At 37.0% G+C, this 15708-nt stretch overlaps 2 protein-coding genes across 4 annotated transcripts in view; both read left to right on the forward strand.

Moving 5' to 3' along the window:
- LOC134675189 (dopamine receptor 1) overlaps window positions 1-15708 on the forward strand; it is a 195026-nt gene that overhangs the window by 43158 nt on the left and 136160 nt on the right. The gene's annotated exons all lie outside the window — the stretch shown is intronic.
- Window positions 4150-8613, forward strand: LOC134675024 (uncharacterized). 3 transcript variants are annotated; one of them, XM_063533173.1, is made up of 6 exons: window positions 4150-5269; window positions 5383-5443; window positions 5541-5615; window positions 5712-5840; window positions 6099-6233; window positions 6445-8613. In XM_063533173.1, exon 6 carries the CDS (start codon window positions 6632-6634, stop codon window positions 8603-8605), a length of 1974 nt encoding a protein of 657 aa, XP_063389243.1. In that variant the 5' UTR covers window positions 4150-5269; window positions 5383-5443; window positions 5541-5615; window positions 5712-5840; window positions 6099-6233; window positions 6445-6631; the 3' UTR covers window positions 8606-8613. The 3 variants fall into 3 exon arrangements, with proteins under 3 accessions (XP_063389243.1, XP_063389245.1, XP_063389242.1); XM_063533175.1 differs by having other exon boundaries at window positions 4150-4860; window positions 5189-5269; window positions 5541-5840; XM_063533172.1 differs by having other exon boundaries at window positions 5541-5840.

Below are 15708 nucleotides of genomic sequence, written 5' to 3' on the forward strand. Positions count from 1 at the left end.
TCCTTCCACAAGAAGGGTGTCGAATGATTTACCTACCTATTACTCACTTCACTTAAGTTTAGGCACTAATATAGTTGTTTAAGCATTTTCATGTTACTAACAAACTATGGACACATTATGGACACATATTCGTCTGAAATAAATGCGTTTTTCTTTGTATAAAATCTCGGATATAAAATGGCCGTCGAGTATTAATCCTCTGTGCAATTTAATTATGTGCCCAGGCTACATATGCAATTTTATCACAGTGCAACAGCTGCTCGCCATTACATACAACTAGAATTTTAAAATGAATTATACCTTATTTCTGAATTAAGTGAAGTACTAGTTGTTACTCCACCGCAATACTATGTCACAGATCATATAGGTAATACTAGTACTATGTTTACCTTTTCATGCAGCATGCAGCAAGCATAATCAACTCTAGGATCTAGGACCTTAGGTGCGAGGATCACATACACAGATTATTCAGACCTTAATTACCAATAATTCGCCTCATAAATAAATGTAATGAGATCTGTCAAAACGATATACATTGCAAGTTGCAGTTGGTTAACAGTCGCATCACGGGTCGATAGCGAAATTAAATGTTAAAATCATCAATTATATTATAATCATCTTTATTTGTGTTAATTGTGTTGCAAAATTTTTATTTTAGATTTTGAATCAAATGATGACTTCTTAGATTTACAAAAGTCGTGAATCTTAACTTGAAATAATTTTCTCATCAAAAAATCAAGATGAGTTGCATCGTGATAATCATCAGGAATTTCGGTATTATTAATCAAATTTGTAATCAAGTTCCTCTCATGAATGAAGTCGATTCTATTATTAAACAAAGTAAGCAGTCGATCGACTAATTGTAACAAGAAATCAGTAGGCGATTTTAACGTCGGTGTAAGCATATTGCTGTATGTTTTGTTAATCAATAATAATTCCCTTTTATCTAATAAATCAACTTCATTCTTGAGTAATAATTGTTTACAGATTGAGCAATCAAATTTTTCAACGCACACCTTGCCCAACCAACCTGCAAAATATACAACCGAACATGTTTCCAAAGTTATTTCGTTCGTGGATCCTGGTATGTTTTCAGAGGCTACTATTTCTGAAACAGAAATGGTAGCTCCTGAATTAGAAGGACCAGCAATAGCTTCTTCGCTTTCATTATGGTGTGTTGAAATTGAAGACGCTATTTCTGACCCTTCAAGTCGTTGTGTATTCGGTTGGTTGGTGGTTGACAAAAATGTGTCATTATCTGATTCGCAATTTGTATTTTCTAATTTAATTAAATTGTTCAGTAAATTTGATCGGAACATAGCTCTTAAACTTTTTGATGTTGGATTTCGATTACACCCACCTCTAATTCTGTAAATTCCGAACAAATTTTCGATCACGTCTTGATTTAATCTATTGGTCATTAATTGTTTGCTGCATACCCTCGAAGCAAGGGGGGGTTGTCAATTTAATTGAATTATTTTTTCCAATCATCTTTTTTTTCAAATCGGCGAATATTTTTTTCCCTTCAATTAAGATTTCGTATACACGTGATTTTTTATTGTTAGTTAAAGCGCATTTGTATGGATTTTTATCGAATTTATTTTTTGAATTTAATGAATCAAATAAATCATTGACATGCATTACAAAATCAGCTGTGGTGTTTGCCGTGTCGCTTTTCAGTTCTCCGCTATCTATTGCCGTGATTATCGCTGCACCGACCGAGTGACTCAGAACTTGAGTCGCAAGTTTAACTTTCATCTTTTGAAAGTTATTCGGTTTAAGATGCACCGGGGTTAATTTTCTTAATGATTTACTTTTATTATTTTTATCAATATTGTACACCTCAATTATATCTTTAAATGAAATTTCATTTCCATTTAAATCAAAATTATTGTCAATCAAATTATTTCTTATATTTTTAATCAAATGAGGCACATCATTAATTGCAAAAATCTTGTGATCATCAATAAAAAAGAAAGGATCGTCTTTAGTTGCCCCCAAAGTTTTAATTGCCTTTACGTTTGTGGTGGCTTGGTCACACACCACGACTTTTGGCAACAGCCCACATTGAAACAATTTATTAATTACAGATCTAATCAAATTAATCAAAATATCAGCAGCAACGGGTTTGTTCGAGAGAAAATATGCCAGAGGGATTTTCCATTTAGTGTAAATTCCTCTGGCAACAAACACCAGTGCATGCTGGGCAACTTTGGGGGAACGGTCACCTTCACCAAAATCTTCAAAACCTTCAATCATATCAAATTTCATTGTATAATCTAAATCAACCTTAATGCTCATTTCATCGAAACATACAGTGCATGCTTTGTCTTTAATTGATGAATCAGCAAACTTATTCCTAATATTTTCAAATATATCATCGTTTAGTCCGGGTAAACAATCGGTGGCTTGTAACCAGTTCTGGATGGTGGTCGGAGCAGCTAGTACTACACCTTGGTTTCTCAAATGATTATATGCGGCTGGGGATTTGTAAAAAAGTGACATACAAAATTTTTTTTCGGCCTCTGTCCACTGTTGCTTATTACTTTTTCTTAACTGCATCTGCGTCAACACCTTCGATGCATCACTTTTAAACTTAGTAGTACTTAAATTTATGAATTTCTTATTCAGGATTTTTTTCTGCAATCTTCTATACTTCATTCTTTCCTTCTTCAACATTTTTTTCGTATCTTCAATAACAGTTTTTAATCTTTTACAATTCGGTGTGTCGCTATCGGCTGGTCGCTTGCGTTTTTTCGGTGTCGTAAATAATTCTGTGTCATATAAATCGCCTTCCTCCTCATTTTCTTCACGTTTTTTAACACCAGGGTAAACTTTTTTTGGTGTTAATACTTTAAATTCTGTCGGTTCTTGACCTAGAAAAAGAAAATAGGTAGGTACATAATATTGTAACGAACCGCGATAGTTATTCATGAAATATAACTGTGGAAATGGGTCAAATCAATGGGATTAAGTTTTTCTTTAAACATTTTTAATGTCTGACTTTGGCCATAATTCAATTTAAATGGAAATATATGAGTGCCTATCTTCAAGTGATACTTTTTAGAATGAGGAATACTTATATGAGCTAAAAAATACATAAAGTTTTCATTTATTGTGCAAAAATCAGTTTATTTGTATGAAAAGGTAAAACAATTAATTTAAAAATGAATTCCTTGTCCCTAAATTATACAAAACCGATATATAACTTGACCTAGTTGCTAAGAGCATGAAGAAATATAGCACAGATTGGACCTGGGCACCCGACCGTTTCCCCTCTCTCCTCCTTTTTGGTACACGGTACGATCTCGTTGCTACCAGGCCAAACAGCACATTATTTGGCAACAAAGGTATGCAAGGCATCTAACACAACCAATAAAACCTCCATGAACTTAATGGGAGACATATTTTATTAAGTTTTGACAGTATCCAGTACTTACTTATTAACGTCAATTAAGGCACCAGTGTTGGGTTGCCTATAATTATATGCCCAGTGCCCACTTCGATTAACAATGAAACTATTTTTCCATGAATTTACTAGTAAACCCCTATCCGTTAATATGCGATTCATTAATGGACGCACCATGGCCCAAATCGGGACAAGGTTCTTTTCAATGATGTACCTACTAAATAGTAAGCCGAGGGCCTACCGTGTACACTGAAGTTCCCAAATTTCGGGTATCTTTTTTCACATCACCAAAGACACTGAATAATCATAGGTATGGTAACATTCCATTTCTAACCGCAGCTGCACTACCAGTAGGTACTGAACGCGTCGCTGTCATTGTCAATTTCCATAGTAAAATGAACAGTAGTGCAGCTGTCGTTGGAAATAGATTGTCACCTGTAATCACAATAATCACATACCCTCTGATGTTGATGCAACTGGTGAGTCTGGGAAGTTCTCTGTCGATTGATCTGCTTTGTAATGGACAGGTACGGCTAACTTATTCAATCTTTTACGTATACCATCTTCCTTTTGAATGAACCGCTTTTCGAAATGATCAATGCAGATATATTTGCGTCGAAGAGCATTTCGAGACAAGTGGGCAATGGTCATGTTACCTGAAATTTATGAAATGTATATTATTTTTAACAAATTTATAAAAAAAAATTTGTCAAAAATTATTTGTTTTTCATCAATTAAGAGGCCATCAATACGGTTTGTACGGAAAAGCAACAAAAGCGGATTTTTGACGTTGCACTACGAAGAAACGGCTATCTTTAGCTATATCGCGTTAGCTATCTTTGATAGACCATTTCCTTATGAAGTACGTAGCGGCTTCAAATTTGAGTTAAACTCAATATTTTAACTTTTACCACCCAATTACTAGCAGTCGTTTTCTGAAAAGCGCGCGGAGACAAAAGTTTGAGCTCCTACAATGTTAACATGATATATAAAAACACAATTTTTTCAAGTTGTTTTAATATTGTAACATGTTCTTGAAGTACGCTACGGCCTCATTTTCTCAATAATTTACACAGATACCTATATAACTAGATTTTGAATAGGCATAGTTTTCGACAAAATCGTACTGTAAAAACAGAGAATTTCGCAGTAATTTTGACATAATATTGAGATTATTTGTATACAATATTATAGTTTGTTCTTTTAACAACATGATAAAATAAAAAAGTACATGATTTTATGAAAGACAGTATTTTTTTTTAAATATTCAAATGATGTATAAATTCCAATGCGCGCGGACCGCGTCTTCAGTACCGCGCGAGCACTCGTAGAGGTAGGACCTGTGTTATTTTGTCCGGACTGCGCGAATCGCTCGGTTTCGTTGCGCGGCCAAGTGCGGGAAGCGTTCCGAGAAGTGAATATACTGCGACCGACCACCCTTGATCGTATAGGTAAGTACATATATTTCATTTTTGATTATATTAGAGACCTGTTTGAAATATTAAAGTTATTTTATCGAATGTGAATGTACCGCAACCAACCCTTCTTGATAGTTTAAACTTTAAGTAATACAGAGTGTTTTTTTTAAATAGGGACAGTATGGGGAAATTAAAGAATAACTTAAGTATTTTATTTATATCATTATATTAAAATGCCTTATAGTTCCTAAGGCAGTTTTACTTCCCTATATTGTCCCCTTTTAAAAAAATCACTATGTGTATATTTTTTCTATCTCAGATAAATATGTCCAACACATTTCTTTTTCATTTCCATTTCCAGCATGGGTCGCAAAGAGAATCACTACCGTTGTGTTAGAAAGAAAAGATATCCTTCACAGCTAAAAGAATCGAACAAGATAAGGTAAGATATGGAAATATGCAATCATACCGGATATAGTTACTATCTTCATTATGAGTAAATATGAATATCACAACGTATATAATTTACCTAAAACTGATTAAACTTTGTTACAGAAAGAAAAAAAACCAGGGAGATATTCAATTGAATCAGGGATCATTTGCATTTGAAGATACGGTATAAAACGTTCAATTAAAAGTGCTATACATTATTTTCATTTTTATACTATTATCGATGTGGTTTATAACTGTTATTACTTATTGTTTTATTTTAGATCCAAAGCAATTCCACGCCGTCGTCTTCTAAGCTCAATTCAACTACTGTAGGTAACAATCTATAACATGACGAGGTAAAAATCATGTACATCAACATGAAATACACAAATACAACATAATAATAAGGGTACTTATTATAATTTTAAATGATTTCTTTAACTTTGTTTTAGACACTTAACATTTCCACACATTCGTCTCTTAAGACTAATTCAATTAACCCTACCGGAAAATCCTCAATGCCACTACTTGAAGAAGTGATTCCACGGTTAAGGCCCAGAAAAGAATCAAAGAAGAGTCCGGTAAGAATTTTATTTATTGATATAGTCTTTAATTTATTGATATACTCAGGATTAATTTAAGTTTAAGGATCACCAAATTAATCCAAACGAACACGTTGTTTTATATTTCATTCCAATTGTTAAAAGTGTTGTTTTTTTTAACTTTTGCGTGGAACCTATTTATCTAGAATTGATTGATTGAATTCATTAATGCAGACATTATGAGTACAGAAAAAGTATCTTTCGATACCCTTGTACATTTGCCGCATCTTATTCTAGATAACCAGCGAGACAGCAGCAACAACATTTAAGGATGATACAAAAAAAACACTTCAAGAAACGACAGTATTCGAGGAAGAAATGAGTGATACGGAAATGTCATTGACAATAGAAACGGATGTTGAAAATATCACGGTATTTTATATTTTCACTTTAAAACAATACTGTATTTCTTTTTCTATTTTGAGTTTTTTATGTTGTGATGATCTTATTGCATATTCATTATTATTAATTATACGATCATTACACATTTCAAAAATAATTGTATAATTGCAAAATTAAATGTTTAGCTTGTTTATGAAGGCTAGTTGGTGAATTATGTATATGTGGAATTCAATTGTTTCAGATTCCAAACAAAGTTATTGAGGGACGGAGAATAATAGACTTTGAATTCTTTATGAAACAGTTAACTGATATTGAGACACACGGTGAGAAATTCGGTTGCAGGCTGAGCAATCTCAATTTAGTTCGAGAGAAACAAACGGGACTCAAATCAGTTTTTTTTTATAAATGTCGTATGTGTAAATGCTTCAATGGATTTACCAACCATGGCGTTCCCACTGTATAGCTCAACTCACGATGATGTCGCAGAAATGTGGCGCATAACTGCCGAGCAAACAATGCAAAAAGCTGCCGAAGAAGAGCGAGATGCTGCAATATCACGTGGTGATGTCAATGATGCCGGGATTGCAACGGTGCCTGTAGAAGCAGACGCCTGTTGGAGTAAACGGTCCTATAGAACCAACTATTCGGCTCTATCTGGTTGTGCTGCTATCATTGGCGAGCATACCGGAAAAGTACTTCATACCGGAGTTCGCAACAGGTATTGCGTCATATGTGCTCGTGCTCAAAAAAAAAACCTTCCTCCTCGTCAGCATAATTGCACCAAAAATCATGTAGGGTCAGCAACAAGCATGGAGCAAGCAATATTGGTGGAAGGTTTTAAGTGCTCGGTAGAAGAGAGGAACCTTATATACAAAACATTAATAGCCGATGGTGATTCCAGCACATACAAGAACATTGTTGATAGTAGGCCATATCCAAATGTTTTTATACAAAAAATAGAGTGCACCAACCACCTGTTACGTAACTATAACGGAAAAAATATGCAACTGCCGAAAGATACAACGATTCCTTTAAAAGAACGCAAACTTTTAACTTCGGATCGCATAACTAGACTTCGTACAGCTATCCGCTCAGCAAGCAAGTATAGAAATGAAGAAAATAACTCCAACGAGACCAAGATTAAAAATTTACAAAAAGATATAATTAACAGTATTTACCACATCTTTGGAGATCACGCAGAGTGTGAAGACTACTACTGCACCCAAGAAAGAAAAGCAGAACAAAATTTAGTTCCACTCGTACCAACGTTAATGACGAAATTAAGAAAAAATGCGTCACAGCTGGCTCTTAACTCCAGAAGTCTGTTGTATAATTTCACTAATAACCGAGCCGAACAATTTAATAGCATGGTCGCAAAAGTAGTGGGAGGCAAAAGAGTAAATTTTTCCTTAAAGGACTCATACAAAGCACGCTGCTATGCCGCGGTTGTAGCCTTTAATACCGGCAAAGCTCAGTGCACCCTTTACAAAACTCTGTTGAGCAAGAGCCCTGGGGTAACTTTAAAAAGGCTAGAGCGTAAGCGACACGCTGTAAATGAGTTGCGTACGGAAAAACCAAAACGATACAGGAAAAGAATACTTTTCAGCCAAACTGACGGGCAATACGGCCAAGAATGTCAGCGTCCTGACATGAACAAAAAAGATTTTGACCATGCCAAAGACCTGTTTTTAGATCACCTTAAAAAGCAGGCTTTAAAGCGGTTCGAAATAGAACGCAGCACCATTTTACAAGCAGAAAGTGCATTATGGCTTGAACTTCGCCGGTGCATTCTGACAGCATCACTGTTTGGTAAAATCTGTAAGAGGCGTCCTAATTTGAACTCGGCGCCCTTGGTGAAATCTATTCTATACAGCTATGATTTAAGCCATGTTCCATCTATAAGACATGGGAAAGAAAATGAAGCCAAGGCTCTGGAACAACTAGGTACACAAGAGAATATCAATATACAAAAGTGTGGGTTGTTTATTCACGAACAATATTGTTTTTTGGGGGCTTCTCCAGACGGCATCTGCCAAGAGGGGCTAGTAGAAATTAAATGCCCATTTTCCGCATTTGGTGTCGACCCAGACGAAGCGATTGCGACAAAAAAAATCAAATGTTTCAAACGAAACAATGCCGGAAAATATGTCATGGATATCAATCATGATTGGTATTATCAAATTCAGGGTCAGCTTCATATTGCAGACAAACGTGTTTGTATATTTGCAATATGGACTGGTCCTGAATTTACAATGAAAGTTGTCAGAATACCAAAAGATGATGATTTCTGGGAGCAGAAAATGCTACCAAAATTATCCCGTTTTTACCACGATTGCGTCCTTTTGGAAATAATTGATCCCAGAAAATCACGATCCATGGCAATCAGAGATATAAAAATTTAAACAGTTAACATTTTTTTTATTTTACATTGGTACCCACTTATTTTACAAAACAAATAAAATAATAAGTAGAGATGCACCGGATATTCGGTTACTATTCGGTATCCGGCCTACCCGGCCATTATTTTAATATCCGGCCTGATACCGGATAGTGGCCTACTATCCGGTCGGATACCGGAAAGTAACATTGCTTGATTTCGGAGTGAACAAAATTGGTATAAGAAACAGTCACGGTCATAAATGTCATAATCGTACTCGTTTATTATTTTAAAACAATTTAATCATTCCACTCACTTGCACGCGCACTCATTTCGAACATAGAAATGAGTCCGCGCGAACGTTCACTACGAAACAGGTCAAAATCTGCACAAAACGCACCTGAGAAACCGAAATGTAGGTATAGTTCCGCCGGCCGAATATTCGACGGCCAGATACCGAATATTCCGCCGATGGTCAGGCCGAATATCCAGTATCCGGTATCCGGCCAAACAACTATCCGTTGCATTTCTAATAATAAGATTAATTTTGTAATACCCTATACGCGAAGTAATGTTGGTGTTCTGACGCAAGTATCAATAATGTTTGATCCGTTGCGCTACTGTGATGTCACGGCGTGGCGCTACAGACTGTGAATGCTATCCCTTTTGCACTATCCGCACCTCCTATACTGTTCGAAGAGGATGGCACGCTATGTCTGCGCCACAGGCGATGATCAGTTTATGTACCTGATTGTAGTGTGTGTCCGCACACAGACGCACGTAGCGCGCCATAATATCGAAATGCGAGCAAGCGTATTTTGTGAATGGACTTATTATTTTTAAATAATTAAATACTTTCGCAAACTCGTTGATTTAGTGTATCACCACACGTTGCAAGTTATCTACTTTTCGCACTTGTATTGTAATTATTTTACGGATTCGTGCTGGCGTTTCATAATTTGCCTAGGAATATCACTCCTTGAGGTTTGCATGATATGGCTTAGTGTTCGCTATTAGGCAGATCACGAAATGGCGGCCTTTCATGATCTGCCTAGGAATATCTCGATATGCCCGATTTTACGATCTGCCGTCGGCATATACACGGTGGCTAAAAATAACTGCATTCGATTTATACGGAGTCACAGTATAATAAAGAGTACTAACGTACAGTATGGACACTCCCTGCCTCCCGTTGAAAGTGCCGCCCACCCGCTCTCGATTACCTCACAGTTACGGCTCGGCCACGACATCGAGCGACTTGCGACGGCGGGAGCGATAACCATAGGTTGGAGCGTGACACAGCGATCGGACCTTTCGCTCCAACCTATGGTTATCGTAATCGCTCCCGCCGTCGCAAGTCGCTCGATGTCGTGGCCGAGCCGTTACCGGCTGGCAAGGATGCGACGAGCGACGACGCGGTGCGCAGAGCGGAGGCCACGTAAAATATTCAAATATTAAATAAATATTTACAAAACCTATCAGATCACACTGAAAACAACACAATATGAACAAAAAATCATGTTTTCAACTTACGTAATATTTTGGTGGCCTGAATTTCCTTACAAAAATTTTCTTAGGTACTTCGTTTATTTATATTGATTCAAAATAGGTACCTAACTATTGTATATATCGAGCTTAGATACCCACCTTACAGCATAATACGATTCTTATTTTTTCATAATTCGCGCAATGAGTTTTGAGTCATTGAGGTCATCGAACTTGAGAACAAAATGGCGAGAACCCTAGCACGTCTATCTCACTCACACAAGCATGGTACGCGTTCACCTACACGAGCTTAGGCTGTGTGCGTAGGAACGCGTTTGTTTCATACATTTGTTCGCCAGTGTCCGAGGTGTGACGGAGTATACCACTTTCTTAGGAGGTCACTTTCGAGTTAGGTCACTTTCTGAAATCGTCACTTGCTTAGGACGTCACATTCTGAGTTAGTCACTTTCTGAGGTCGTCATATTCTGAGCACGTCACTTTCTGAGAACACCACTTTCTGAGGACGTCACTTTTTGAGTACCTACGTCACTTTTTTTCGTAGTAAGATTTAAGCACGAACAATAAATAATCATGTTAGCTGTAGTAAGGCATAAGGCCACTTTTATGTATGACATACAGGGTGACATATCGATGTTGCTACACGGATTTTTGACATTTGTGGCAGCTGGTGCAGTTTGTGTCCAAACTAGAGATGCCCCGAATAGAGAATTTGGCCGAATACCGAATATTCGGCTCCACTCTCGGCCGCCGAATATTCGGCATGACAAGCGAACATTTTGAGTCACAATTATTATGAAAACTGTTCTCCAACAAAGCACAACGTTTGCTTAGATATATTTTTATATCTAACAGAATTAATGAATGTAGTTAAGAATCAAAACAAATTAGACCCATGATAAAAATAACATATTTTGTAATCAACAAATGCTCAAAAACGTGCCTTTATATTTAGTTACTTTCCAAAAGTAGGTACCTACATTTTTAATATTAAATATACTTCGTTTTTGGTTATATTTTTTCTTTTTAGGTAGGTGCAACAGATATTCCGTACTCGGCCGAATACTGAATATTCGGCAAAGTGGCCGAATAGGCCGAATACCGAATAGTTGCCGAATATTAGTGACATCTCTAAGTCCAAACGGTACCTTAAGAATGCTTAAGACATTTTCCCGTTATCGTCTAATAGATCCGTATTTCCCTTCAATTAACCACTGAAAATAAACATCCTGATCCAAGGTATATGTCATACATAAAAACAACCGTATGCCGTACAGCTGATTGCTGGTAATTCCACTGTTCGTGCAGGTATACATACGTACATACATACATTAATACAGAGCGGGTTCTCCTGATACAGGTAGGTATACATATACTTACAAGGAGGACTCAAGTGTAATTGTATTCAAATTGTACTGTTTAACACAGCAAACATTTTTTAATTTTCATTTTACATACGCTTAAATCTTAGTAGGAAGAAAGTGACGTACTCAGAAATTGACGTCCTCAGAAAGAGGCGTTAGGGGTCATCCATTAATTACGTCACACGTTTAGGGGGAGGGAGGGGGTCAAGAAAATGTGACATATTGTGACATGGGGGAGGGGGGAGACACAAACTTTGTGACGTCACTTTAACTTCATCAGTAACCGAAATTTTTTTTTAAATTATTTTATTCGCTGTACATTTAAATAACAAGTTTTTAAAACGATAATCGTTTTTATTCTTTTAATTTTCTTTCCTAAGGGGTCATCCATTAATTACGTCACACGAATTTCTAGGTTTTTTGACCCCTCCCCCCCTCCTTGTCACACTTGGTCACATTTGGCAAACCCCTCCACCCTAGTGTGACGTAACATTTTTTCTACGAAATCGCCAAATCGAATTAAGTAAGTACCTAAGTATTATTAATATTTTATCAATATATTTTTGACGATATAAAATATTAGTAATTTTATAACCCAAAACTGCTTAGGAAAGATAATTAAACGAATAAAAACGATGATCGTTTTAAAAACTTGTTATTTAAATGTTTTTTTTTTTTTATGAATGGGCTTACTCATAGCCACAGACTAGCCGAGGCGTAGACGTGGCCTACGATGGAGCGAGCTCGCCCAGAAGGTGCCTGTTCACTCTTGATTTGAAGGTTGCCGGGTTATAAGAACACGGAAATATAGACGCCGGCAGGGAATTCCATTCCTTGGCAGTGCGCATAAGGAAAGTAGAAGCAAAGCGCTTCGTGCGAATTGGTGGAATATCAACCATGTAAGGATGGAAACCGGCCGTGCGTCTAAAAGTCCGATGGTAGAATGGGGACGGTGGAATAAGCTCGTGTAGCTCTTGGGCACACTCCCCGAAGTGCAGCCTGTAGAATACCGACAGGCTGGCGACTTTCCGCCGATGGGCCAAAGACTGAAGCTTAGCCGTTAGCTTCTTGTCGCCAATCATCCTCCTGGCTCTGCGCTCCAGTGAGTCCAAAGCGGCGAGTTGGTATTTAGCTGAGCCATCCCACAGGTGGCTGCAATACTCCATACACGACCGGACTTGAGCTTTGTAAAGTGTTAGAAGCTGTCCAGGTGTGAAGTATCGCTTCACCTTATTTAGGACGCCCAGCTTTCTGGCCGCAGTTTGTGCTTTAGACTCAATGAAGCTGCCGAAGCTGAGGACTGAACTCAGCTCCATGCCGAGGAATTCCAGGCTGTCGGCAATAGGTACAGATGCACCCCGGAAAGAAGGAGTCAGGTCGAATGGACTCCGTTTTGCGGAAAATAGACACGCGAAAATAGTATACAGCGAATAAAATAATTTCAATAAATGTTCGGTTACTGATGAAGTTAAAGTGACGTCACAAAGTTTGTGTCTCCCCCCTCCCCATGTCACAATATGTCACATTTTCTTTACCCCCTCCCTCCCCCTAAACGTGTGATGTAATTAATGGATGACCCCTAAGCAGTTTTGGGTTATAAAATTACTAATATTTATATCGTCAAAAATATTTTGATAAAATATTAATAATACTTAGGAACTTACTTAATTCGATTTGGTGATTTCGTAGAAAAAATGTGACGTCACACTAGGGGGGAGGGGTTGGCCAAATGTGACAAGGGGGGGGGGGGGTAAAAAAACCTAGAAATTCGTGTGACGTAATTAATGGATGACCCCTTATCAGCATGTGGCGTCCTAAAAAAGTGACGTTCTCAGAACGTGACCTAACTCGAAAGTGACCTCCTAAGAAAGTGACATTAATCCGCCTAAATCAAAAAATGTACCCTCTCATGGTAAATGGACCAACCAAAATGTATGAAACAGCCAAATTTTTTTCGCGATTTCGGGGTTGGTCCCACAGTGAAAGTTGCTCAGTATAATCCCAAAACCTCACTGGCAACAGGAATGCAGTTATTTTTTAGCCACCCTGTATATTTTATTCTTACATCATATTTAATATTGATTTAGAATAACTGTTATTTTTTTGGTAATGGTGATATTGAACAACCTATGTTATTTATTTGAACTTTATCTATCACACAATTAAGATATTTAAAAAAATACATATATTTGATAGAAACTTTTATCATCAACTCCAGGTACAGTTTATTTCCACAGACAATTAATATTCATCGAGACAATTCTAACAACTCCAAACACAATTAGGTTGCATTGTTATAACACAGAGTTCCATTAGCCAACTCCTGTCTCCATCATCAGATCAGCTCGATAGTATCATAATATTATTTACATTGTCATCCATCTTACATATGTATGCAAATTTTCAGCATCATTGGTAACCGGGAAGTGGGCCTAACTTGCAAGATTTGATTACAGACGTCTCTTTACACTACACAGACAGCAATGGGACAGTTGAAACTAAATAAAAGCTTGTATTAAAGATTTTACTACTTATGCTAGGCAAACCTTGTGTCAAATAGCAACAGAGATAGGAGTTATTAAATTACAAGATTTTTTTTTAACTGGTATATGTCAATATTAATATAAACCAATAAAAATATAATATGCCTATATTATATTAGTTATTTGCACATAACTGCTGGTACCCAAGCGGTAAGTAAGAGTGTGCAATTTTCAAACCGAAGATTGCAGGTTCAAACAAACTAGTATTATATGATCTGTGCCGGCTTGTACCACCTTGTACCAATGAGTTTTTTGGAATCTATGTAAGTGGCTCTTCGTTGAAGGACTCATATTATAATCGTATATTTATTCATAAGCGCTGGTGGCCTAGCGGTGAGAGCGTGCGACTTGCAATCTGGAGGTCGCGGGTTCAAACCCCGGCTCGTACCAATGAGTTTTTCGGAACTTAAGCACAGAATAAATAATAGTACTACCATACAGAAAGGAAACTTCCTACAAAACCGAAGTTTGACAGCGGTTCAGGGTCGAATCATGCTATCCCTTTCTAATATATGACACTATCCCTTTCGGCTATTTAGGGTTGTCAAAATTCAAGTGATTATCTTATCTGTGTGTTATCTGTCGTGCACGCAGAAGGTAGTCAAGTGGTGCCAACCCTAATAATTGCTCGGAGCAATGCTGAGCCGAGCGGAGCCGAGTTTGACCGATCTCAGGAGTTTCGCACCCCTGACTTAAGTACGAAATATCATTTGATATTTACCAGTCGCTTTTCGGTGAAGGAAAACATCGTGAGGAAACCGGACTAATCCCAATAAGGCCTAGTTTACCCTCTGGGTTGGAAGGTCAGATGGCAGTCGCTTTCGTAAAAATTAGTGCCTACGTTAAATCATGGGATTAGTTGACAAGCGGACCCCAGGCTCTCATGAGCCGTGGCGAAATGCCGGGATGACGCGAGGAAGAAGAAGATTTATTCATAAAACATAATATATTACATGTCAAATAAAGTACATAAACAATTTTTTACTACAAAATCAACTACATTATGAGAATCAGACTAATCCCAATAAAGCCTAGTTTCCCTTCTGGATTGGCAAATCAGTAGGAAGTCACTTTCATCAAAACTAGTAAGTACCTATGCCAATAGATGGAATTAGTTGCCAAATGTACATAATATCCACATAAAGCCGCTACATCAAATTTTATTTTTAAAATATGTAATATTTAAATTTAACAGTAAAGGTTTGATGCTTGTTAAACTATGTATGTATTTGGAAAACATGATTTCCTAAACATCTATTCATGTGTTGAACTATGTTTCATACTTAAAGTCAAACTGCTCATAATTCAACTACTTACTTGATATTTTCCAAGACAAAAGAAAAATTTCAAAATGTAATGGACTAGAACACCTTTTAATTGGCATCTACACAACAATACACAATACTAACATTATTTGTCTCTGTATCTCTGTAGTATTTATTACCTGTTACACAATAAATTATAATACATATTTCCATTTTTCCATACTTGTGGTCCATAAAATAACTGAAGTATTATATACCTATCTACTTAGGTACTGTACCTAGATATATATGTACCTGTATATATTAATATCATTCAGCCACCCAGTCTGGCCTAATGGGTAGTGACCCTGCCTATGAAGCTGATGGTACTAGGTTCAAATCCCGGTAAGGGCATTTACTTGTGATAAAGCATATATTTGTTCCTGAGTTATGGTTGTTTTCTATTGTTTATTT

The sequence above is a fragment of the Cydia fagiglandana genome, chromosome 21, assembly GCF_963556715.1.
Source record: "Cydia fagiglandana chromosome 21, ilCydFagi1.1, whole genome shotgun sequence".
Taxonomy (NCBI): domain Eukaryota; kingdom Metazoa; phylum Arthropoda; class Insecta; order Lepidoptera; family Tortricidae; genus Cydia; species Cydia fagiglandana.

Coding starts and splice junctions, on each gene's coding strand:
- LOC134675024 (XM_063533172.1), top strand. CDS start 6,632: ATGGATTTACCAACCATGGCGTTCCCACTGTATAGCTCAACTCACGAT.